This window comes from Salvelinus sp. IW2-2015, linkage group LG11 (assembly GCF_002910315.2).
Source record: "Salvelinus sp. IW2-2015 linkage group LG11, ASM291031v2, whole genome shotgun sequence".
In the NCBI taxonomy this organism is placed as follows: domain Eukaryota; kingdom Metazoa; phylum Chordata; class Actinopteri; order Salmoniformes; family Salmonidae; genus Salvelinus; species Salvelinus sp. IW2-2015.
The window spans coordinates 19,556,035-19,580,318 of record NC_036851.1 but is presented as its reverse complement, the minus strand read 5'-3'; the positions used below and the strand labels follow the sequence as shown (position 1 = coordinate 19,580,318).

The 24,284-nt window shown below is 46.8% G+C and overlaps 1 protein-coding gene across 1 annotated transcript in view; it reads left to right on the top strand.

Moving 5' to 3' along the window:
• The window catches only part of ptprga (protein tyrosine phosphatase receptor type Ga), a 324,968-nt gene that overhangs the window by 256,645 nt on the left and 44,039 nt on the right, over positions 1-24,284 (top strand). Inside the window, exons 9-12 of the mRNA XM_070445823.1 lie at positions 18,815-18,999; positions 21,384-21,492; positions 21,842-21,891; positions 22,459-23,233. Of these exons, the coding sequence (XP_070301924.1) occupies positions 18,815-18,999; positions 21,384-21,492; positions 21,842-21,891; positions 22,459-23,233 (1,119 nt within the window). The remainder of the gene's footprint in view (positions 1-18,814; positions 19,000-21,383; positions 21,493-21,841; positions 21,892-22,458; positions 23,234-24,284) is intronic.

Genomic DNA, 24,284 nt, shown 5'->3' with positions numbered 1-24,284 from the left:
CATTCCTCCTGACAGAGCTGCGGTGTAACTGAGTCAGGTTTGTAGGCTCCTTGCTCGCACACACTTTTTCAGTTCTGCCCACACATTTTCTATAGGATTGAGGTCAGGGCTTTGTGATGGCCACACCAATACCTTGACTTTGTTGTCCTTAAGCCATTTTGCCTCAATTTGGAAGTATGCTTGGGGTCATTGTCCATTTGGAAGACCCATTTGCAACCAAGCTTTAACTTCTAACTGATGTCTTGAATGTTGCTTCATATATTCCACATAATTGTATTCCTCATGATGCCATCTATATTGTAAAGGCACCAGTCCCTCCTGCACAAAGCACCCCACAACATGATGCTGCCATCCCCCGTGCTTCACGGTTGGATGGTGTTCTTCGGCTTGTAAGCCTCCCCTTTTTCCTCCAAACATAACGATTGGTCATTATGGCCAAACAGTTCTATTTTTGTTTCATCAGACCAGAGGACATTTCTCCAAAAGTACAATCTTTGTCCCATATGCAGCTGCAAACCGTAGTCTGGCTTTTTTATGCCGGTTTTGTAGCAGTGGCTTCCCTGCTGCAGCGGCCTTTCAGGTTATGTCGATATAGTTTTACTGTGGATATAGATACTTTTTACCTGTTTCCTCCAGCATTTCACAAGGTCCTTTGCTGTTGTTCTGGGATTGATTTTGCACTTTTCATGCGTCTCCTTCCTGAGCGGTATGCCAGCTGCGCGGTCCCATGGTGTTTTATACTTGCATACTATTGTTCTGTACAGATGAACATGGTACCGTCAGGCGTTTGGAAATTGCTCCCAAGGATGAACCAGACTTGTGGAGCTCTACAATTTTTTTCGGAGGTCTTGGCTGATTTCTTTTGATTTTCACATGAGAGCGACTGAGTTTGAAGGTAGGCCTTGATCCACAGGTACACCTCCAATTGACTCAAATGATATCAATTAGCCTATCAGAAGCTTCTAAAGCCATGACATCATTTTCTGGAATTTTCCAAGCTGTTTAAAGGCACAGTCAACTTGTGTATGTACACTTCTGACCCACTGGAATTGTGATACAGTGAATTATAAGTGAAATAATCTGTCTGTAAACAAGTGTTGGAAAAACTACTTGTGTCATCCACAAAGTAGATGACCTGACTTGCCAAAACTATAGTTTGTTAACAAGAAATTTGTGGAGTGGTTGAAAAATGAGTTTTAATGACTCCATCCTAAGTGTTTGTAAACTTCTGACTTCAACTGTACACCTGTTCTGAAAGGCCCAGAGTCTGCAACACCACTAAGCAAGGGGCACACCAAAACAAGCGGCACCATGAAGACTAAGCTCTCCAAACAGGTCAGGGACAAAGTTGTGGGAAGTACAGATCAGGGTTGGATTATAAAACAATTTAAAAAAAGAATTTGGCAGCACAATAAACCTGCCAAGAGAGGGCCGCCCACCAAAATTCACGGACCAGGCAATGAGGGCATTAATCAGAGAGGCAACGAAGAGACCAAAGATAACCATCAAGGAAATGCAAAGCTTCACGCGAGATTGGAGTATCTGTCCATAGGACCACTTTAAGCTGTACATTCCACAGAGCTGGGCTTTTATGGAAGAGTGGACAGAAAAAACACATTGCTTAAAGAAAAACATTTGCAAACATATGGAGAATGTACTCCGGTCAGATGAGACTACAATTGAGCTTTTTTGGCCATCAATGAAAACGCTATTTCTGGTGCCAACCAACACCTCTCATCACCCCGAGATGTCATTCATCTGCAGGGACTGGGAAACTGATCAGAATTTAAGGATGATGGATGGCGCAAATACAGGGAAATTATTGAGGGGAAACCTGTTTCAGTTCCAGAGATTTGAGACTGGGACGGAGGTTCACTTCCAGCAGGACAATGACCCTAAGCATATTGCAAAGCAACACTTGTGTGGTTTAAGGGAAGCATTTAAATGTCTTGGAATGGTCTAGTCAAACCGCAGACCTCAATCCAATTGAGAATCTGTGGTATGACTTAAGATTGCTGTACACCAGCGGAACCCATCCAACTTGAAGGCGCTAGAGCAGTGTTGCCTTGAAGAATGGGCTAGATGTGCCAAGCTTATAGAGACACACCCCAAGAGACTTGCAGCTGTAATTGCTGCAATAGATGGCTCTACAAGGATTGACTTTGGGGGTGAATATTATGCACGCTCAAGTTTTCAGTTTTTTTGTCTTATTTCTTGTTTGTTTCACAATAAAAAATATTTTGCATCTTCAAAGTGGTAGGCATGTTGTGTAAATCAAATCATACAAACCCCCCCACCCAAAAAAAATTCCAAGTTGTAAGGCAACAATAGGAAAAATGCTAAGGGGTGTGAATACTTTCGCTCCAGTGAAGAACTGATTGACTACTTACAAGTCTCTGGTCAGGAGCGTATTCTATTCTCTCACCTGGATCCAGCCTGCTGGTTCAGGGTTGTGTGCGGAGAATTATCGGAGTCAAGCGCAGGACACAGGTGTTGAGCGGAAACCACAGTGTTTACTCACGATTAATGGCAAAAATTCCACAAATGGAAATAATCACAAAACAAATGTATAAACCACAACCACTAACCACAAACAATCACGGACAAAAAGAAATGAAAGCCAGAGGGTTAAATAAGGGAACATGATAGGGAATTGGAACCAGGTGTGATTAATACAGACAAACAAAACAAAACTGAAAAATGGATCGATGGTGACTAGAAAGCCGGTGACGTCGACCGCCGAACACCAGCCCGAACAAGGAGAAGGACCGACTTCGGCGGAAGTCGTGACAGTACCCTCCCCTTGAGCGGCGGCTCCAGCAGCGCGGACGACACCGGCCTCGGGGACGACCCGGAGGCGAGGTGCGGGCGATCCGGGTGGAGACGGTGAAACCTTGTAACATGGATGGATCTAGAATGTCCTCCACCGGTACCGCATCTTCTCCTCCGGACCGTACCCCTCCCACTCCACGAGGTATTGAAGGCCCTCGCCCGACGTCTAGAATCCATGATAGCCCTTACGATATACGCCGGGACCCCTCGATGTCAAGAGGGGGCGGAGGGACCTCCCGCACCTCAGACTGCTGGAGCGGACCAGCACCACCGGCCTGAGGAGAGGACACATGGAACGAGGGATTAATACGGTAATCAGGGGGGAGTTGTAACCTATAACAAAACCTCGTTCAGTCTCCTCAGGACTTTAAATGGCCCCAAACCGCGGACCCAGCTTCTGGCAGGGCAGGTGAAGGGGTAGGGTTCGGGTCGAGAGCCAGACCCGATCCCCCGGTGCAAACACCGGGGCCTCACTGCGGTGGCGGTCGGGCACTCGCCTTTGTCTTCTGATGGCCCGTTGTAACCGCACATGGGCAGCGTTCCAAGTCTCCTCTGAGTGCCGAAATCCATTCATCCACCGCAGGAGCCTCAATCTGGCTCTGATGCCTTGTGCCAGGGACCGGCTTGGTAACCTAGCACACACTGAAACGGTGATAGTTGGTAGAGGAGTGGCGGAGGGAGTTTTGGGCCATCTCCGCCGCAGGGGATGTAAACCGCCCACTCCCTGGCCGGTCCTGGCAATAGGACCTCAGAAACTACCACATCCTGGTTGACTCTTTCCACCTGCCCGTTGCTCTCGGGGTGGAAACCTGAGGTAAGGCTGACCGAGATCCCCAGGCGTTCCATAAAACGCCCTCCAGACTCTAGACGTAAATTGGGGACCCCGATCAGAAACTATTATCCTCAGGCACCCCGTAGTGCCGGAATACGTGGGTGAAAGAGCCTCCGCAGTTTGTAGAGCCGTAGGGAGACGCGGCAAAGGAAGGAGACGGCAGGACTTAGAAAACCGATCCACAACGACCAGGATCGGTGTGTTACCCTGCGAACGGGGGAAGATCCGTCACAAAATCGACGGATAGGTGTGACACGGTCGCTGTGGAACGGGAAGGGGTTGTATTTTCCCTCTGGCAGATGTCTAGTGCCTTGCACTGTGCACATACCGAACAGGAGGAAACATAAACCCGCACGTCTTAGCTAGTGGCCACCAGTACTTTCCCAGCAAGGCAGCGCACGTCCGACCTGATACAGCGATGACCATAGGAGGTGATGTATGAGCCCAACAGATCAAACGATCGCGGACAAATCAAACGGACGTACATAACGCCCAGCTGGACAGTCAGGTGGATGGCTCTGAACGTGACGCCGTGCGATGTCCGCGTCCACCTCCCATACCACCCGTCGCCACCAGGCGAGAGGTGGAATTATGGAGGAGGATCTTTGTGGACCGCTCCTCAGTATCATACAGCGAGACAAGTTGGCGTCTGCCTTAACGTTCTGGGGACCGCTGGTTTGTAGAAAGGGTGAAATCAAAAACGGGTAAAAAAACATGGCCCCACCTTGCCTGGCGGGGTTCTTCTCCTCGCGCCCGATGTACTCCAGATGCGGTGGTCAGTCCAATGGAAAGGGTGTCTAGCCCCCTAAGCCAATGATCATCGCTTTCAGGCCATGGACAACAAGCACACAACGTCCGGTCCCCCACTCATAGTTTCGGCTCGCCGGGCTGAGCTTTCCTTCGAAAAGAAATGCACAGGGGCGGAGTTTTAGTTGGCGTACCCGAGCGCTTGAGACAGCACAGCGCCCTATCCCTAGCATCGGACGCGGTCCACCTCAACTATGAATGGCTAAGGAAGGATCAGGATGAAAAAAAGGGGGGGGGGGCCAGGTAAAGGACGCAGGAGCTGAGTAAACAGAGCCTTCAGGTGAACAAACGCCCTGTCCGCCCAGCTGTCCACTGCAGTCGCACCGGTCCTCCTTCCGCAGTGAGGTAATGGAGCCAATCTCCTGACCAAAACCCCGATAAATCCTCCGAGGTAGTATTGGCAAACCCTAAAACCGCTGCACTTCCTTTAGCCGTGGTTGGAGTCGGCAATTACGCACGGCGAAAATGCGCGTCATTCTCCTCTCTACCCCTGACGCTGAAAAGCGGTACCCTAGGAAGGAGATGATGTTGGAAGAAACAGACATTTTCAAGCCTGACGTACAGGTCATGCTCCAACAGCAGACCAAGCACCTGCGCACTAGGGACACATGCTCGGCGCCTGTAAGCGGAGTATATAGCAATGTCATCTATATACACGCACACACCCTGCCGTGCAGGTCCCTGAAGATCTCCATCCACGAAGGATTGGAAAAAGACTCGATTGGAGCATTCATTAACCCATACGGCATGACGAGGTACTCATAATGGCCCGAAGTTGGTGCTAAATGCTGTCTTCCCATCATCTTCCCCCTTGATACGCACCAGGTTGTAACGCTCCTGAGGTACCAATTTGTGAAGAAGCGCGCCCCGCGTAATGACTCGGTCATACCTGGCTATAAGTGGTAAGCGGGTAACTGTATTTTACCGTGATCATTATTCAATCCGCGATAATCAATAACACGGGCGCAACCTCCATTCCTCTTCACAAAAAAGAAACTCGACGAGACAGGTGAGATGGAAGGCCAAATATATCCTGTCCCAGAGATTCGTGACATTATGTCTCCATAGCCACCGTCTCCCTCCTGCTGACAACAGGATATTAGTACTCCTGGAAGTGTAGCGTCTACCAAGAGATCTATCGCACAATCCCCGGTCGATGGGGTGGTAATTGAGTCGCCTCTTCTTACAGAAGGCGAGTGCCAAATCGGCATATTCGGGAGGAATGTGCCATGGTGGAAACCTGGTTTGGACTTTCCACCGTAGTGGCATAGGAAACACCTACACACCTCCCTGAAACACTGACAGGACCATCCCTTAGAGCCCTTTCTGTTTGCCCAAACGGAAATTTTTTTAATCGGATTCATGAGGGCCAAACCAGGAAGACCAACACAACAGGAACAGCAGGAGAGTCCGATCAAGAACGAGACTAATTCTCTCCTCTGTGCCCCCTGCGTTCTCATAGCGATGGGCGCTGTGCCTCCCCAACCAGCCCCGACCCCAAAAGGACGACTATCTAAGGCATGTACAGGAGGGAACATCACCAGGAAAATAGGATCCCTAAGCTATGAGCCAAAGAGCGGTCATAAAGTTCCAGCTGCGCTGGAGCTACTAGCGCCTTATGCTGGGATGTGGGAACTCAGGAAGATTCTATAAGGTAACCACATGTGTTGCAACAGAAGGCTTCTGGGGTGAGTTATGTTGCCTACTCACCTGAGAACGACCACCATGCTCCGCCTGCTCCTCCGACTTCCAGGAGAAAACCCCAGCACCGGACAGCAGTGTGCCCTCTGCGTCCACAGTTTGGTACATGGAGTGGATCCCCCTCGCGGTCTCCCTCCTGCAGCCCTCCAACTCCATTAGGGGTTGGATCCAAGGAGCTGGGTAATGGAATGGGCGGACGCCCGATCTAGACGCCCGCGGGAGGCCAAACAGGTTATCCAGCCGGATAGATAAATCCACCAGTGGTCCAGGTTGAGAGTCGGGTGTCCCTGCAGGCTATCTCCCTACGAACGTCCTCTCCGATAGACTACACAACTGTAATGATCGATCAGGGCCCGCTCATTCCATCCCGCACCAAGCGGCCAGAGTATGGAAAGTCCCAGGTCGCAAAATTCTTGTGCGCTCTCATCCCCTGTCTTAGATGGAACAACTCGCTCTCCCGCCGCTCTCCTTCACGGTGATTGATCAAAAACTGCCCGGAAGCGGCGAGAGAAGTATCCATAATTATCCAGGGTAGAACCCTCTCTTCCCCACGATGGCGTTGGACCACATCCAGGTCTTTACCAGCAGACAGGAGATGAGGGCGCCCACCCTCTCTGTATCCCGAAGGGACGGAATGAACAGATGCCAGGTAGAGGCTCCAGCTGTATGGAGGAACCCCTGACCCGCTGCTGTTCCATCATAGCGCTCCTGGCGAGCGAAGAGCCGAATCCCACTGGTCCGACAGGTGGAGGATGACGGGTGGTGTAGGTTGGAGGTGCGGGGTGTCGGTGTGGGTCTGAATTTACTGGGAGACTCCTCTCTCCATCTGTCCATAGTTTGCGCACGCGATCCATGGCTGTCGCCTAACTATGCAACATGGTCGCGTGCTGTTAAACCCTTCCTCTACTGGTAGAGAAGGGCTGGCTGCGCCTGCTGACTCCATTTTGAAATAAGGTCCGTGATTCTGTCAGGTGTGTGTGGGGTGGAGTAATTCGAGTCAAGCGGCGAGCACAGGTGTTGAGCGAACACACAAGTGTTTAATCACGATTATGGCAAAATTCCCAAATGGAAAATAATCACAAACACAAATGTATAAACCACAACCACTAACGCACAAACAATCAACGGACAAAACAGAAATGAAATCCAGCAGGGTTAAATAGGGAAACATGAATAGGGGAATTGGAACCAGGTGTGATTAATAACAGACAAACACAAAACGAACTGAAAAATGGAATCGGATGGTGACTAAGAAGCCGGTGAGTCGACCGCCGTACACCACCCGAACAAAGGAGAAGGACCGACTTGGGGAAGTCCGTGACAGGCTGGCCTGTAGAATTGGCCTGCTAATGAAAAATGGTAATCAAGGAAACATTACCAGGTCCTGGAGAGCCCAATATCCCAGTAATGGTCACAATTAGAATTATTAGAATTAATAGGTGCTCTTCAATAAACTCACTAATCCACAGGAAAAAGCTTAGAGATTTTCTTTATCATCCAGTCAAACAAATTTTTTTTTCCTTTATGGCTGGAAATTGATTGGCGCCACGCGAGCCTGTGACCCGCAGAGTGATGGATGGAGGGGTTGGAGGGATGGAGGGGTGGATGATAATTGTGATGGAGAGTGGTGATGGCTGTGTTCCTTCAAGAATAGAGCATGTGAATTGAAGCCTAAGGGGTGAAATGAGCTCCAGTGGCTTTAAGCCGGGGTGAATTAACCCAGAACTTGATCTGTTCCACAAACACAAGGGTTTGGAGTGGGGCTTAAGAGGGGATTGGAGGTCTGGTGTTGGATCTATTCCCAACCCCCTACAGTAGTTAGGATTTTTTAAGAGGACAACCCAAGCAAAGGGCATGGCAAGCCATGGTTAACGGCAGGTCAGCTTGACAATAACCACAACGATTAGTTTTTGAACAGCTTCAATGTGCCTTGGCATAGATTTATACAGTGTGGAGGGATGAGACACCATTCTTTCATGAGAAATTCCATCATTTGGTGTTTGTTGATGTTGGTGGAAACACTGTCTCAGCGGCCGCTCCCAGAATTCCCATAAGTGTTTCAATTTGTTGAGATCTGGTGACTGAGACACACACATCACACACACACATCAGCACACACACACACACCACACATTAAAAACCCTTATGCTCATTGAGGACTCCCTTCCACAGTAACTGAGATCTCTTCTTCTAGCCATGAGCTCAATATAATGGGGCAACTGGGCATTTTTGTTTCATGATGAGATGTAATTGCTTTAATAACTCTAGGAACCACACCTGTGTGGAATGTTTGCTTCAGTACACTTTTGTATCCCTCATTTTACTGAACATGTTTCCTTTTATTTTGGCGTTACCTGTAGCATTATATACAGTTCTGACCCCGCAGGATGTTCTAATTATTTAGTTGTGTGACATACATCCTGAGTGAGCTCTTTGAAAGTTCCAGTAAGGTAGCTGGCTCTCTCACTGTCCTCTACTCCTTCATATTAGCCATTATCTACCAGCCATGGGTCAGGTAGCGCAGGCACAATCACTTTCCGCCTTTAAATGCCTCTCACATCTGCTTAAAGAGACCTCCTCTCCTCTTTGGTAGCCGTATGAAAGAATGTGTCCCCTTTGCCAATCACTACCTTCCCCCTGTGTGTGTGTGTGTGTGTGTGTGTGTGTGTGTGTGTGTGTGTGTGTGTTGTGTGTGTGTGTGTGTGTGTGTGTGTGTGTGTGTGTGTGTGTGTGTGTGTGTGTGTGTCGGAAGTCCTTACTCTTTACTCGCCCTTGAACACAAAAGGGGAATCGTAATGCCATGAACTGCTCAGTGAAGAACTGAGTGACTACTTGAAAGTCTTCTGTCAAAGGAGCTATTCTATTCTCTCACTGGATCCCAGCCTGCTGGCTTAGAATGGGCATGCCTAATGAAAATGGAAATCAGGAAACATACCAGGTCGCTGGAGAGCCCAATATACCAGTAATGGTCCAATTAGAATTCTTTAGAATTCATTTAGGTGCTCTGAAATAACTTAGGTGTGGCACTCTGCTGTACTATTCGCTGCCCATCTCCCATATATCAGCAGCCAGGTCACACCAAGACCACTGCATATATATCGTTTGTCCGGTCCCCAGGAACGTCAAGAGAATGCCTTCAATACACCACTAGGGTCACGTGATCGGCCTTATTTACCACCTAGTAGGCTTTGCGCTTGTAGGGTGTTGAGGATGGGGATAGAGAAAATGCTTGAACGCGTGAGCACAGCTCTGAGGATGGCGGGTTCAATCCCAGTGCTAGGTACTTCATAAATATATATCAGTACTGTGCAAAAGTTTTGGCAGGTTGTAAAAAAATTGCTGTAAAGATAAAGAATGTTTTCAAAATATCATGGCTAATAGATTATATTATCAACTGACTAAATGGCAAAGTGAGTGAACAGAAGAAAAATCTAATTACAATCCATCATGGTGTGACCACCCCTTTTGCCTTCAAACAGCAAATCAATTCTTTGTAGGTACATCTTGCAAAATCAGGGATTTTGTACGCCATATTAGTCAGGTGATGATAACAATTATTTACGAAACAGTGTGCAATGGATCATCATTCAATATGTAGGTTACAATAATCATTAACTTGAACAGAAACAGACTGTGTAGGAGGATAAACTGGGGTGAGAAACAGCCAAACTCGGTTAAACAAGGTGAGGTTTGCTGAAGAATTTCTGTCAAAAGTCATACACCATGGACAAAGACTGAGCACGAACAACAAGTAGTTGTACATGCATCAACAAGGTCTTCTCCCAGGCAGAAAGTCAAGGTAGACAGGGGTTTCCAGATGTGCTGTCCAAGCTCTTTTGAAGAAGACAAAGAAACGGCCAACGTTGAGGACCGTAGACGTAGTGGTCGGGCCAAGGAACTACTGCCAGCAGAGAAAGACACATATGCTACTTCCCTTCACATCGGAGATGTCCAGCAAGTGCCATCAGCTCAGAATTGCGGAGAAAACAGTGGGACCCTGGTACACCCATCTCTGTCTGGAGAAGTCTGGTCAGAAGTGGTCTTCAGGAAGCTGCAGCTAAAAAGCATACGCTCCAACCTTGGAAACAGGCCAAGCGACTCAAACTTCGCACAAAACAGGAACTGGGTGTGCAAAAAAGGCAGCAGGTTCTCCTGTGCTGATGAGTTCAAAAGTATAAATATTTGTCTGTAGGGAAGACAGTTTGTTCACCGCGGGCTGAGAGCGGTACACAAATAGGTGTCTGCAGGCAACAGTGAAGAATGGGTGAGGTTTCTTGCAAGTTTGGGGCTGCATTCGTGCAAATGGAGTTGGGGATTGTTCAGATTAATGGTCTCCTCAATGCTGAGAAGTACAGGCAGAAACTTAGGCCATCGTGCAATACCATCAGGGAGGCATCTGTATTGGCCAAATTTATTTTGCAGCATGACAACGGACCCCAAACATACAGCGAAAGTCCATTAAGAACATCTTCAGAGTAAAGAAGGACAAGGAGTCCTGGAAGTGATGGATGTCTCCCACAGAGCCCTGATCTCACAATCTCGAGTCTGTTGGGATTAACATGAAGAGAGAGAAGACCTAAGTCCACAGAAGAACTTGTGGTTGGTTCATCCAAGATTTTGGGCCAACCTTTCTGCCGAGTTCCTTCAAAAACTGTGTGCAAGTGTACCTAGAAGAATTGATGCTGTTTTGAAGGCAAAGGGTGGTCATGCAAATATGATTTGATGTAGATTTTTCTTCGGTCACTACTTTGCATTTGTTAAGATAATAGAAATATATAATCTATTAACAATGTCTGATTTTTGAAAAGCATTCTTACTTTACAGCATTTTTCACACTGCTTAAACTTTTGCACAGTACTGTTTATATATTTTACCCCTAATCCTAAATCTTAACCCTTTACGTTAACCAGTCGGAATGATCGCCTAAATTGAATTCGTCGCTTTTAATTTATCCCCCCCTCTGGACAAACGTTGATACTGAAGTTGAGACCGTGAGATCTTGTTGCTATCAGAGTGAGTCATGAGGGCTATGGGGCCTTGGGAGGGATGAAGGAGAGATCCTTGTATGGCCATTCATCACGCGATGCCCCCTTACCTTACTGTCCCCTATTCCTTTCTCTCTTGTCTTTCTATTTTCTCTCTCTCTCCTCACTCTCTCTCTTCTCTCTCTCTCTCTCTCTCTCTCTCTCTCTCTCTCTCTCTCTCTCATCTCTCTCTCTCTCTCTCTCCTCTCTTCTTCTTCATCTCTCTCTCTCTTCTCTCTCTTCTCTCCTCGCTCTCTCTCTCTCTCTCTCTCTCTTGTCTCTCTCTCTCTCTTCTTGTACTCTCCTCTCTCTCTCTCTTGTCTCTCTCTCTCTCTCTCTCTCTTCTCTTGCTCTCTCTTCTCTCTCTCTCTCTTGTCTCTCTCTCTCTCTCTCTTGTCTTTCTTCTCTCTCTCTCTTGTCTCTCTCTCTCTCTCTTTCTCTTCTCTCTCTCTCTTCTCTCTTCTCTCTCTCTCCTCTTCTCTCTCTCTTCGAATCTGTCTGTAAACAATTGTTGGAAAAACTACTTGTGTCATCCACAAAGTAGATGACCTGACTTGCCAAAACTATAGTTTGTTAACAAGAAATTTGTGGAGTGGTTGAAAAATGAGTTTTAATGACTCCATCCTAAGTGTTTGTAAACTTCTGACTTCAACTGTACACCTGTTCTGAAAGGCCCCAGAGTCTGCAACACCACTAAGCAAGGGGCACCACCAAACAAGCGGCACCATGAAGACTAAGCTCTCCAAACAGGTCAGGGACAAAGTTGTGGGAAAGTACAGATCAGGGTTGGATTATAAAAACAATTTAAAAAAAGAATTTGGCAGCACAATAAACCTGCCAAGAGAGGGCCGCCCACCAAAATTCACGGACCAGGCAATGAGGGCATTAATCAGAGAGGCAACGAAGAGACCAAAGATAACCATCAAGGAAATGCAAAGCTTCACAGCGGAGATTGGAGTATCTGTCCATAGGACCACTTTAAGCTGTACATTCCACAGAGCTGGGCTTTATGGAAGAGTGGACAGAAAAAACACATTGCTTAAAGAAAAACATTTGCAAACATATGGAAGAATGTACTCCGGTCAGATGAGACTACAATTGAGCTTTTTGGCCATCAATGAAAACGCTATTTCTGGTGCAAACCCAACACCTCTCATCACCCCGAGATGTCATTCATCTGCAGGGACTGGGAAACTGATCAGAATTTAAGGAATGATGGATGGCGCTAAATACAGGGAAATTATTGAGGGAAACCTGTTTCAGTTTTCCAGAGATTTGAGACTGGGACGGAGGTTCACCTTCCAGCAGGACAATGACCCTAAGCATATTGCAAAGCAACACTTGTGTGGTTTAAGGGGAAGCATTTAAATGTCTTGGAATGGTCTAGTCAAACCGCAGACCTCAATCCAATTGAGAATCTGTGGTATGACTTAAAGATTYCTGTACACCAGCGGAACCCATCCAACTTGAAGGCGCTAGAGCAGTTTTGCCTTGAAGAATGGGCTAGATGTGCCAAGCTTATAGAGACACACCCCAAGAGACTTGCAGCTGTAATTGCTGCAATAGATGGCTCTACAAAGCATTGACTTTGGGGGGGGGTGAATAGTTATGCACGCTCAAGTTTTCAGTTTTTTTGTCTTATTTCTTGTTTGTTTCACAATAAAAAATATTTTGCATCTTCAAAGTGGTAGGCATGTTGTGTAAATCAAATCATACAAACCCCCCCACCCCAAAAAAAAAAAAAAAATTCCAAGTTGTAAGGCAACAAAATAGGAAAAATGCTAAGGGGTGTGAATACTTTCGCTCCAGTGAAGAACTGATTGACTACTTACAAGTCTCTGGTCAAGGAGCTATTCTATTCTCTCACCTGGATCCAGCCTGCTGGTGTCAGGGTTGTGTGCGGAGAATTATCGGAGTCAAGCGCAGGACACAGGTGTTGAGCGAAACCACAGTGTTTACTCACGATTAATGGCAAAAATTCCACAAATGGAAATAATCACAAACACAATGTATAAACCACAACCACTAACGCACAAACAATCACGGACAAAACAGAAATGAAAGCCAGAGGGTTAAATAGGGAACATGATAGGGGAATTGGAACCAGGTGTGATTAATACAGACAAAACAAAACGAAACTGAAAAATGGATCGATGGTGACTAGAAAGCCGGTGACGTCGACCGCCGWACACCACCCGAACAAGGAGAAGGACCGACTTTGGCGGAAGTCGTGACAGCTGGCCTGTAGAATGGCTGCTAATGAAAAATGGAAATCAGGAAACATTACCAGGTCCTGGAGAGCCCAATATCCCAGTAATGGTCACAATTAGAATTAATTTAGAATTAATTTAGGTGCTCTTCAATAACTCACTAATCCACAGAAAAAAGCTTAGAAGATTTTCTTTATCATCCATCAAACAATTTTTTTTTTCCATTTATGGGCGTGGGAAATTGATTGGCGGCACAGCGAGCTGTGACCCGCAGAGTGATGGGATGGAGGGGTGGAGGGATGGAGGGGTGGATGATAATTGTGATGGAGAGTGTGTGATGGCTGTCGTTCCTTCCAAGAATAGAGGCATGGAATTGAAGCCTAAGGGGTGAAATGAGCTCCAGTGGCTTTAGCCGGGGTGAATTAACCCAGAACTGATCTGTTCCACAAACACAAGGGTTTGGAGTGGGCTTAGAAGGGGATGGAGGGTCTGGTGTTGGATCTATTCCCAACCCCCCTACAGTAGTTAGGATTTTAAGAGACAACAAGCAAAGGGATGGCAAGCCATGGTTTAACGCAGGTCAGCTGACATAACACACGGAGTTAGTTTTTGAACAGCTTCAATGTGCCTTGGCATAGATTATACAAGTGTCTGGAGGGATGAGACACCATTCTTTCATGAGAAATTCCATCATTTGGTGTTTGTTGATGTTGGTGGAAAACACTGTCTCAGGCGCCGCTCCAGAATCTCCCATAAGTGTTCAATTTGGTTGAGATCTGGTGACTGAGACACACACACACACACACACATGCACACACACACACACACACACATTAAAACCCCTATGCTCATTTGAGACTCCTCTTTCACAGTAACTGAGATCTCTTCTTCTAGCCATGGTAGCTCATATAATGGGCAACTGGGCATTTTTGTTTCATGATGAGATGTTAATTGCTTAATAAACTCAGGAACCACACCTGTGTGGAAATGTCTGCTTTCAGTACACTTTGTATCCCTCATTTACTGACATGTTTCCTTTATTTTGGCAGTTACCTGTAGCTATTATACAGTTCTGACCCCGCAGGAATGTTCTAATTATTTAGTTGTGTGACATACATCCTGAAGTGAGCTCTTTGAAGTTCCAGTAAGGTAGCTGGCTCTCTCACTGTCCTCTTACTCCTTCATATTAGCCATTCATCTACCAGCATTGTCAGGTAAGCGCAGGGCCACAGATCACTTTCCGCCTTTAAACTGCCTCTCACATCTCTTAAGAGACCTCCTCTCCTCTTTGGTAGCCAGTATGAAAGAATGATGTCCCCTTTGCCATCACTACCTTTCCCCTGTGTGTGTGTGTGTGTGTGTGTGTGTGTGTGTGTGTGTGTGTGTGTGTGTGTGTGTGTGTGTGTGTGGTGTGTGGTGTGTGTGGTGTGTGTCGGAAGTCCTTTACTCTTTACTCTGCCCTTGAACACAAAGGGGAATGGTATGCTATGAACTGCTCCAGTGAAGAACTGAGTGACTACTTAGAAGTCTTCTGGTCAAGGGAGCTATTCTATTCTCTCACCTGGATCCAGCCTGCTGGCCTGTAGAATGGCTGCTAATGAAAAATGGAAATCAGGAAACATTACCAGGTCCTGGAGAGCCCAATATCCCAGTAATGGTCACAATTAGAATTCATTTAGAATTCATTTAGGTGCTCTGAAATAACTTAGTGTGCACTCTGCTGTACTATTGCTGCCATCTCCCATATATCAGCAGCCAGGTCACACCAGACCACTGCAGTATTATACGTTTGTCCAGGTCCCCAGGACGTCAAGAGATGCCTTCAATACCATCCACTAGGGTCAACGTGATCGCCTATTACCACCTAGTAGGCTTGCGGCTTGCTAGGGTGTTGAGGATGGGGATAGAGAAAGTGCTTGAACCGTGAGCTACAGCTCTGAGGATGGCGGGTTCAATCCCAGTGCTAGGTACTCATAAAATATATACAGTACTGTGCAAAAGTTTTAGGCAGGTGTAAAAAAATGCTGTAAAGTAAGAATGTTTTCAAAAATACATGCTAATAGATTATATTTATCAATGTACTAAATGCAAAGTGAGTGAACAGAAGAAAAATCTAATTCAAATCCATACATGGTGTGACCACCCTTTGCCTTCAAAACAGCATCAATTCTTGTAGGTACACTTGCACAAAGTCAGGGATTTTGTACGCATATAGTCAGGTGTATGATTAAACAATTATACGAAACAGGTGCTAATGATCATCAATTCAATATGTAGGTTGACATATAATCATTAACTGAAACAGAAACAGCTGTGTAGGAGGAATAAAACTGGGTGAGAAACAGCCAAACTCGGTTAACAAGGTGAGGTTGCTGAAGACAGTTTACTGTCAAAAGTCATACACCATGGAAAGACTGAGCACAGCAACAAGACAAGGTAGTTGTAATGCATCAACAAGGTCTCTCCCAGGCAGAAATGTCAAGGTAGACAGGGGTTTCCAGATGTGCTGTCCAAGCTCTTTTGAAGAAGCACAAAGAAACGGCCAACGTTGAGGACCGTAGACGTAGTGGTCGGCCAAGGAAACTTACTGCAGCAGATGAAAGACACATCATGCTTACTTCCCTTCACAATCGGAAGATGTCCAGCAGTGCCATCAGCTCAGAATTGGCAGAAAACAGTGGGACCCTGGTACACCCATCTACTGTCTGGAGAAGTCTGGTCAGAAGTGGTCTTCATGGAAGACTTGCAGCTAAAAAGCCATACCTCCAACCTGGAAACAAGGCCAAGCGACTCAACTTCGCACGAAAACACAGGAACTGGGGTGCAAAAAAATGGCAGCAGGTGCTCTGTGCTGATGAGTCAAAAGTATAAATATTTGTCTGTAGCGGAAGACAGTTTGTTCACCGACGGGCTGGAGAGCGGTACACAAATTAGTGTCTGCAGGCAACAGTGAAGAATGGTGGAGGTTTCTTGCAAGTTTGGGGCTGCATTTCTGCAAATGGAGTTGGGGATTTGTTCAGAATTAATGGTCTCCTCAATGCTGAGAAGTACAGGCAGAAACTTATCCATCGTGCAATACCATCAGGGAGGCATCTGATTGGCCAAATTTATTCTGCAGCATGACAACGACCCCAAACATACAGCGAAAGTCATTAAGAACTATCTTCAGCGTAAAGAAGGACAAGGAGTCCTGGAAGTGATGGTATGTCTCCCACAGAGCCCTGATCTCAACATCATCGAGTCTGTCTGGGATTACATGAAGAGAGAGAAGCACCTAAGTCCACAGAAGAACTGTGGTTGGTTCTCCAAGATGTTTGGGCCAACCTTTCTGCCGAGTTCCTTCAAAAACTGTGTGCAAGTGTACCTAGAAGAATTGATGCTGTTTTGAAGGCAAAGGGTGGTCATGACAAATATTGATTTGATGTAGATTTTTCTTCGGTTCACTCACTTTGCATTTTGTTAAATAATATGATAAATATAATCTATTAACATGTCTATTTTTGAAAGCATTCTTACTTTACAGCATTTTTTCACACCTGCTTAAAACTTTTGCACAGTACTGTATATATTTTACCCCTATCCTAAATCTTAACCCTTACGTTAACCAGTCGGAATGAATCGCTAAATTGAATCGTCGAGTTTTAACATTTATCCCCCCCTCTGGACAAACGTTGAATACTGAAGTGAGACCGTGAGATCTTGTTGCTATCAGAGTGGAGTCATGAGGGGCTATGGGGCCTGGGAGGGATGAAGGAGAGATCCTCTTATGCCATTCATCACAGCGATGCCCCCTTACCTACTGTCCCCTATTCACCTTTCTCTCTTGTCTTTCTATCTTCTCTTTCATCTCTCTCTACTCTCTCCACTCTCTCTCTCCTCTCTCCCTCTCTACTCCTCTCTCTCTTCTCTCTCTCTCTTCTCTCTCTCTCTCTCTCTCTCTCTCTCTCTCTCTCTCTCTCTCTCTCTCTCTCTCTCTCTCTCTCCTCTCTCTCTCTTCTCTCTCTTCTCTCTTTCTCTCTCTCTCTCTCTCTTGTCTCTCTCTCTCTCTCTCTGTCTCCTCTCTCTCCTCCTCTCTCTCTCTGTCTTCTCTCTCTCTCTCTCTCTTTCTCTCTCTCTCTCTCTCTTGTCTCTCTCTCTCTCTCTCTCTTGTCTCTCTCTTCTCTCTCTCTCTCTCTCTCTCTCTCTCCTCTTCTCTCTCTCTCTCTCGTCTCTCTCTCTCTCTCTCTCTCTCTCTCACGTGCTGAGTGACAGTGCAGGCTGACCCACCACAGCTGGGTGTTATCTAGAGGACACCGTGTGTGTGTGGAGGTCAAACAGGTTCCATTGGCTCAGCCAGCCAGCCAGGCGACAGTACAGGGGCAGAGACTAATCACTTTAATAATGCCAAACCACAGCCACTATTCATCAGGATATTATTGGATGACCGCATTGCTGCTATTTATGACTAATGAATTTAGTCACACACAACTCAAAATAGGCTATTCTTATGAGCCTGCTTTATCATTCCACAATAACAGTGAATGTACTCATACATATCAAGGCTGTTTGTTTAGACAGTGTGTTGAATTCATCCTCGGACTATTATTAATAATAAAGCTGATGATAGAAATGTAGGCAGCATTTGGTTCTTTTGTCTAGCCTGTCTGTCTTCAATGGGTGGAATAACATCTGTTCAGGTGAGGCAGTTCTGGGGGAAATAAAGCAGATCTCCGGAAGATTTCCCTATGAAAAAAACAGGGTTTGATTATTGAAGTGATGTTTTCAGCTTTCTGACATGCCCAGTAATGAACCCCTCTGTTGTGGAGACGACAGAGCCATGGAGCTGCCTTTGACACCGTGCAACACCTTGCAGAGCTTAGGACTCGGCACTCTGTTTACTGGTCAAACAGAGACATCTAGTGGCCACATGAGGGAACAACACAGCTTATGAACTATGTGATTTATGTAGGCATACATATATATAGGGAATAGGGAGATATAAAACCTAGATGGAAGGCCTGGAGGCACGTATATATGAGCCTGTATTGTTTTAGCCCTAAGACGGATGCTGCTGTCTGGTGGAACAGCTCCATAAGTCACAGAGATACCTCAAACACCCCACTCTCACTCTCCTCAGTATCTCTCTCGCTCTCTGTTCATTGCATCTCTCGCTCTTTCATCGATCTCAAGTGCCTACACGTACTGTATGTGTGTGTGAGGGGCGAATATGCATACATATGTGTGTCCATGCGTGTGGTGGGTTCTCCTGTCCTCCAGGAGTCCTTTGTCTGACATTCCAGATCGTTGTGGGACCACAGTGTAAGAACCTCTTTCTTTTTCCCTTCTCTTTTGTCTCCCACATCCCCCCTACTCCCTCCCTGTACCTGTCTTTTTCCCCTCTCTCTCTCCCTCCCCTCTCTCTCTCTCAGTGTGCAGCAGTGCTCCCATCAACATGAAGGTGCAGCATCTGAACCGCACGGCCCTGGGGGTGCGATGGACCCGGCCAGAGTTCACCTACCACCCGCCAATCATCTCCTTCCTCATCTCCTACAGCTGGACCAAACACGATGAGTCCTACGAGGAGACACACGTCACCGACAGCCAAAACAAACTGGTCGGTTTTTATCACACTCACACGCGCGCACACATGCACACGCAAACAAATGTCACTGACCGTTAACACACTGGTCAATTACTCTATAACACACACACACACTTTCAAGACAGTGAGTGAATGAGTGAGTGAGACTACATTAACACACCCAAATTACTCTACCACACACAGTGACAATGCAGAAACTGGTGAGGTAGACTGAAAAAATATGATAAATTGGCTGCATATTAGACTGCGTGTGGAGACCTACTGTAGTGACACTGTTGGTAGCTTGACCTTGGAACTTGCATTATGAAACACCAATGTAAGGATCAGAGCAGCCCCCAGCCATTTAACAGCAGCAGCACTGGCATTTTAAACACCCACAGCTCTTTTTCTATCCTGCCATTGTGTTCCGATTGGGGGATGGGATTTAATGAGGAGGGATTCCTGCCTGCTGATAGAGGGAGGGTGAACAAGGGACAGCGGAGGAGGGAACAGAGGAGAGACGTGGTGGTTCTTTTCTTTGAGGGCTGCCCATCATTAACAGAATCTAATCTCCCCATGTACCGCAGCCTCTCTTGTCTCAGCCATTCTCCCTCCTCTCACCACTCCTTCCTGTTCTCTCACTCTTTTTTATTATTTCTCTCAATCTCCATCTATTTCCCTTTTCTCTCTCTCTATTTCGTTCTCTCTCTCTCCATCACTTACCTCCCACTCAATCTCTCTCTCTTTCTCCCTCCATCTCTCCTCCTTTTCTTTTCAGATAGTCATTTCCATTTGTATTCTCTGTCTGTTCCCTGGCCACCACCATTAGGGGGCTCACGGTACAGCCAGGCTTTATGAAACCTGTCGCTAGAATCCATGGAGAAGCCTACTAAACCACTCCAACCCTGCTCCAGCCCCGCCTTCCTGCCTGCTGCCTGCCGTCGGTCTTTACAGCCCTCTCCACTTGTAATAACCGCCTGGGAACAGGGCAGACACATCCTTAACTGAATTAAACTGTGCGGAACATGCATAAATCAGGGAGGAGGTGGTGGTGGTGAGGGGAGAACAAACGCCATTACTTAATGTAAGATTTAGTTGTGCGGCGAGCCCTCCCTGGCGATCGGACACCAGAGAATGTGAGTTATGATAATAGCCATTCCTCATGCATTTAGCGGTGYATTGGACCTCCATCTCCCCGCCGTGGGGATAGTTCAGGCGTGTGATTTGGAACGCGTACACCATAAAGAGGAAATAGGAAGGGATACATTACGATGTGACGTGTAATTCAGCCCTGTCTCTACCGCCCATATTCAGCCAGGGTGATTTACATTGCATCCTAATTAGAAATGGTTTCAGTTGTTTTATGTATTTTTGCTAGTGTTGCCACAATCTTACCACTCAATAKTCTGTGGTAAATCCAGTGTTTGTTGTCTACAGAAAGAAGGAAAGGAGAGAGAGAGACCGCGAGAGAGAAGAAGAGAGAGAGAGAGAGAGTATATATTTTCCCACCACGCTCTAACCTTCATTTTGTGACCTCTGCCTTCTGTGCTGTGTTGGGGTCATGGGGGCAGGCTGTGTTATGTCATCCTTTTAGCCACGACAGAATTCTAGGCTAAGCTGTGTGACCTCTCCAGGAAGGTAGCCAGAACTCATCAAGGTGTGTGTGTGTGTGTGTGCACACAGTTTACTATACTTGTGAGTACCAGAAGTCCACACAAGAATAATTAACCAACTCAAATTCAGAGAAGTGAGGACATTTTGCCGGTCCTCACTTGTAAAAAGGCTATTTTAGGCTTAGGGTTAGAATTAGGGTTAAGGTTACAGGTTAGTGGTTAGGGTTAGGTTTAGGGTAAGGGAAAATAGGATTTTGAACGAGAATCAATTGTTTGTCCCCAAAAAGTCCTCACAAGTATAGTAAGACACAGCTGTGTGTGTGTGTGTGTGTGTGTGTCGTTGTGTGTGAGGATGTGTGACTGTGTGTGTGTGTGTGTTGTGTGTGTTGTGTGTGTGTGTGTGTGTGTGTGTGTGTGTGTGTGTGTGTGTGTGTGTGTGTTACTATGTGCTTCTTGCCACTGGAGTACACACCATAGAAATAATCTATCCAAGGTTTTCTATGGTACATACACTTCTCCAGTATAGCAGACAGCCTACTAGCTACATGGGTTTAGGGGAAGTGTTCTGCAGACGATTCCACCTCCTGTGTGTGTGAGCACAGATGATTACTATGTGTGTGTGAGCATGGACGCTCACTGTGTCAACCATATCCTCCTTTTGTTTCGTTGGATCAAACAGTCTGTGATCCCCGACAAAAACACAGGGACACAATTTATATTTTAATGCGCGTGTGTCAGTGTGCACGTCTAGATGTGTGTGGTGCTCCTGTGTATTGCTGACGGTCCCCTGGTTGTGTGTTACAGGAAGCTGTCATCACTCCGGTGTCTCCTGACGTGCTGTACCTGTTCCGGGTGCAGGCTGTGTGTATGAACGACATGCGCAGTGACTTCAGCCAGAGCATGCTCTTCAGAGGTGATTCTTCCTCATCTTCCTCATTGTCATCATCCTCCTCATCACCCTCTTTCCTTCATTTTTTCTTTTCACTTTTGTAAAAACAATCTAAGTATTTCCATCACGTTGCATCGCTCAGTTTCTATTGATCTCACATCTCTTTGTCTCTTGTTTTGTTCCTTTGTTGTCTTGTTTGGTGATCAGAGTTGTTTCTGCTCTTCCCCCTCCTCATCACATATCTCTTGTCTGTCTAAATGCCTGTTGATTTGTTGCACAGCTAGAATCAATGCAGTATTACACTGTCTATACAGTAGAATATATGTTGTTTTATCATCGGTTAACACGTTTTAATGTTATGGTCTCCTTTCAGCWAACACCACCAGGATATTTGAAGGAACAAGGATAGTGAAAACAGGGATGGTGAGTGTTGTGAACACTCTGTAGTACTCCCTCTCTCCAGCAGGGAGCAGCACTGTCTCATTATCAAACCTCTGTGCTGGAGAGCATGCATCCACTGTGACTCAGATACTCTCAATTAGCCTACTTGTCAGTCCACAGATGTCAAAGAAATCGCAATATTGAGCAGAAGATAGCTTATAATGTACTTTCTTTCTCCTTTCAAATGATGAAACAGTTCTACATTTACATGATTACTGATGGATTAATAAGGCATGTAAATATTCTTCCACCATGGTTCCCCTGCCTGCCTGGTGTGTGTGGATGGTGGGGAGAGAGAGAGGCTGTGGTCGCGAATAGCTGTGCTGCAGTGCAGGGGGCTGTTGTCCCTGCTTCCCAGGGCTACCTTAATTGTGCCACTACCACTCCTGCCCGGGCTCCCGCTGTGAGTGAAGCCATGGGGGCCGGGAAGAGGAAATAGGAAGGGATATATTATGATGTGAGGTGTTGTGTAACTCAGCCATGTCTCTCTCTCTTTTCCCTCCTTCTCTTACCATCTCATCCCTTTTCACCTATTGTTTCTTTCTCTAGCCCACCGTCTCTCCGGCCTCTTCAGCTGACATGGCTCCCATCAGCTCCGGCTCCTCCACCTGGACCTCCTCCGGCCTCCCTTTCTCCTTCGTCTCCATGGCGACGGGCATTGGCCCGTCCTCCAGTGGTAGCCAGGCGACAGTGGCGTCTGTGGTGACCAGTACCCTCCTGGCTGGGCTGGGGTTCAGTGGTGGGGTCATCTCCTCCTTCCCTAGCTCTGTGTGGCCGACCAAAGCCCCCGCCTCCAGACAGAATCCCACCACTGCCCCCCCTCGTCAGCCCACCACCGAACCTGCAGCCGCCCAGAGTGCTGATGCAGCCAAAGACAACGGAGAGGGAGCAGAAGACAGGGAGAAAGGTGCAAAAAGTGAGGGAGAGGAGGGAGAGAAGGAAGGAGAGGAGGATAAGGAGGAAGACGAGGAGGAGAAAGAGAAGGAGACGAAAGAGAAGAAAGTGACAGTGGCGGACAAGGTAGAGAAGCAGACGAACAGTACGGTGGTGAAGGAGCCGCCCACGGCCGCCCCAGCCTCGACTGCCAAAGAGAAAGGAAGAGAAGCAGGGGAGACTAACACCAACAGCACTACGCCCTCTAGTGCTGTGGAGGACCAGTTGGTGACACACACACAGAGCACGGTGGAGACAGACACAGTGGTGCCCCCTACCATGGAGCCAGGGAATGACCCGGCAGAGTTCCCAGCCCCAGACAGCCCCTCCCCAACTCTAAGACCTAGCACAGGAGGGAAGAAGAGCCACTGGCCATTCTCCATACACACAGGTGAGAACACTCATTATAGTAGGTACTTTTCAATTAATCTGGAATCTGAATAAAAGAATGAAAGGGCATCATTGTTGGATCCAAGACCAAATAGTACTCCCTGTCTCCACTTGGTCTTTTGCCTTTCATCAGTATGTGATTCTTAATAATATGACTATAAAGTGGAAATGAATATGACAGCCTTGTATTAGACACACCATGGTTCAGTTTGGAGGCTTTTTCATACCCACACATACCCATTTACACCCACATCAATACCTACACTCATAGGTTATACTGAATGACATACCGTAGGTGTGGAGTTCAGTAAAGTGAACAATCTGTCCAGGAGAGCTCTCTACATGCTGAGAGACTGTTGTAAGTACAGTTAAAGCATTTAAACTGCCACTGCAGTTTAACGATGTGTGTTTGATACATGTTTCTGTAGGATAGGACTCTCTCTCCTTCCTTCTTTCCCATTCCCTTTAATTCCTCATCTCTCCCACTCCCACTCTCTCTATCTCCTCATCTCTCCCACTCCACTCTCTCTACTTCCTCATCTATCCCACTCCCACTCTCTCTACTTCCTCATCTATCCCACTCCCACTCTCTCTTACTTCCTTATCTATCCCACCCCACTCTCTCTACTTCCTCATCTATCCCATCTCCACTCTCTCTACTTCCTCATCCTCCCACTCCACATCTCTCTACTTCCTCATCTATCCCACTCCCACTCTCTCCTACTTCCTCATCTATCCCACTCCCACTCTCTCTACTTCCTCATCTCTCCACTCCCACTCTCTCTACTTCCTCATCTATCCCACTCCCACTCTCTCTACTCCTCATCTATCCCACTCCCACTTCTCACTTCTCGTCTTTACCACTCCTCTCTTCTCACCTTCCTTTATTCCCTCTGTCCACTTTTTCCTCTCTCACCTCCTTGTTATTTCCCTCTTACCACTGTTCTCTCTCTCACCTTCCTTGTATTTCCCTCTGTACCACTGTTTCTCTCTCTTTCTCTGTCTTTCTCACTCTCCCTCTCTCCATCCTTGTGTTTCCCACTTCTCCTCTC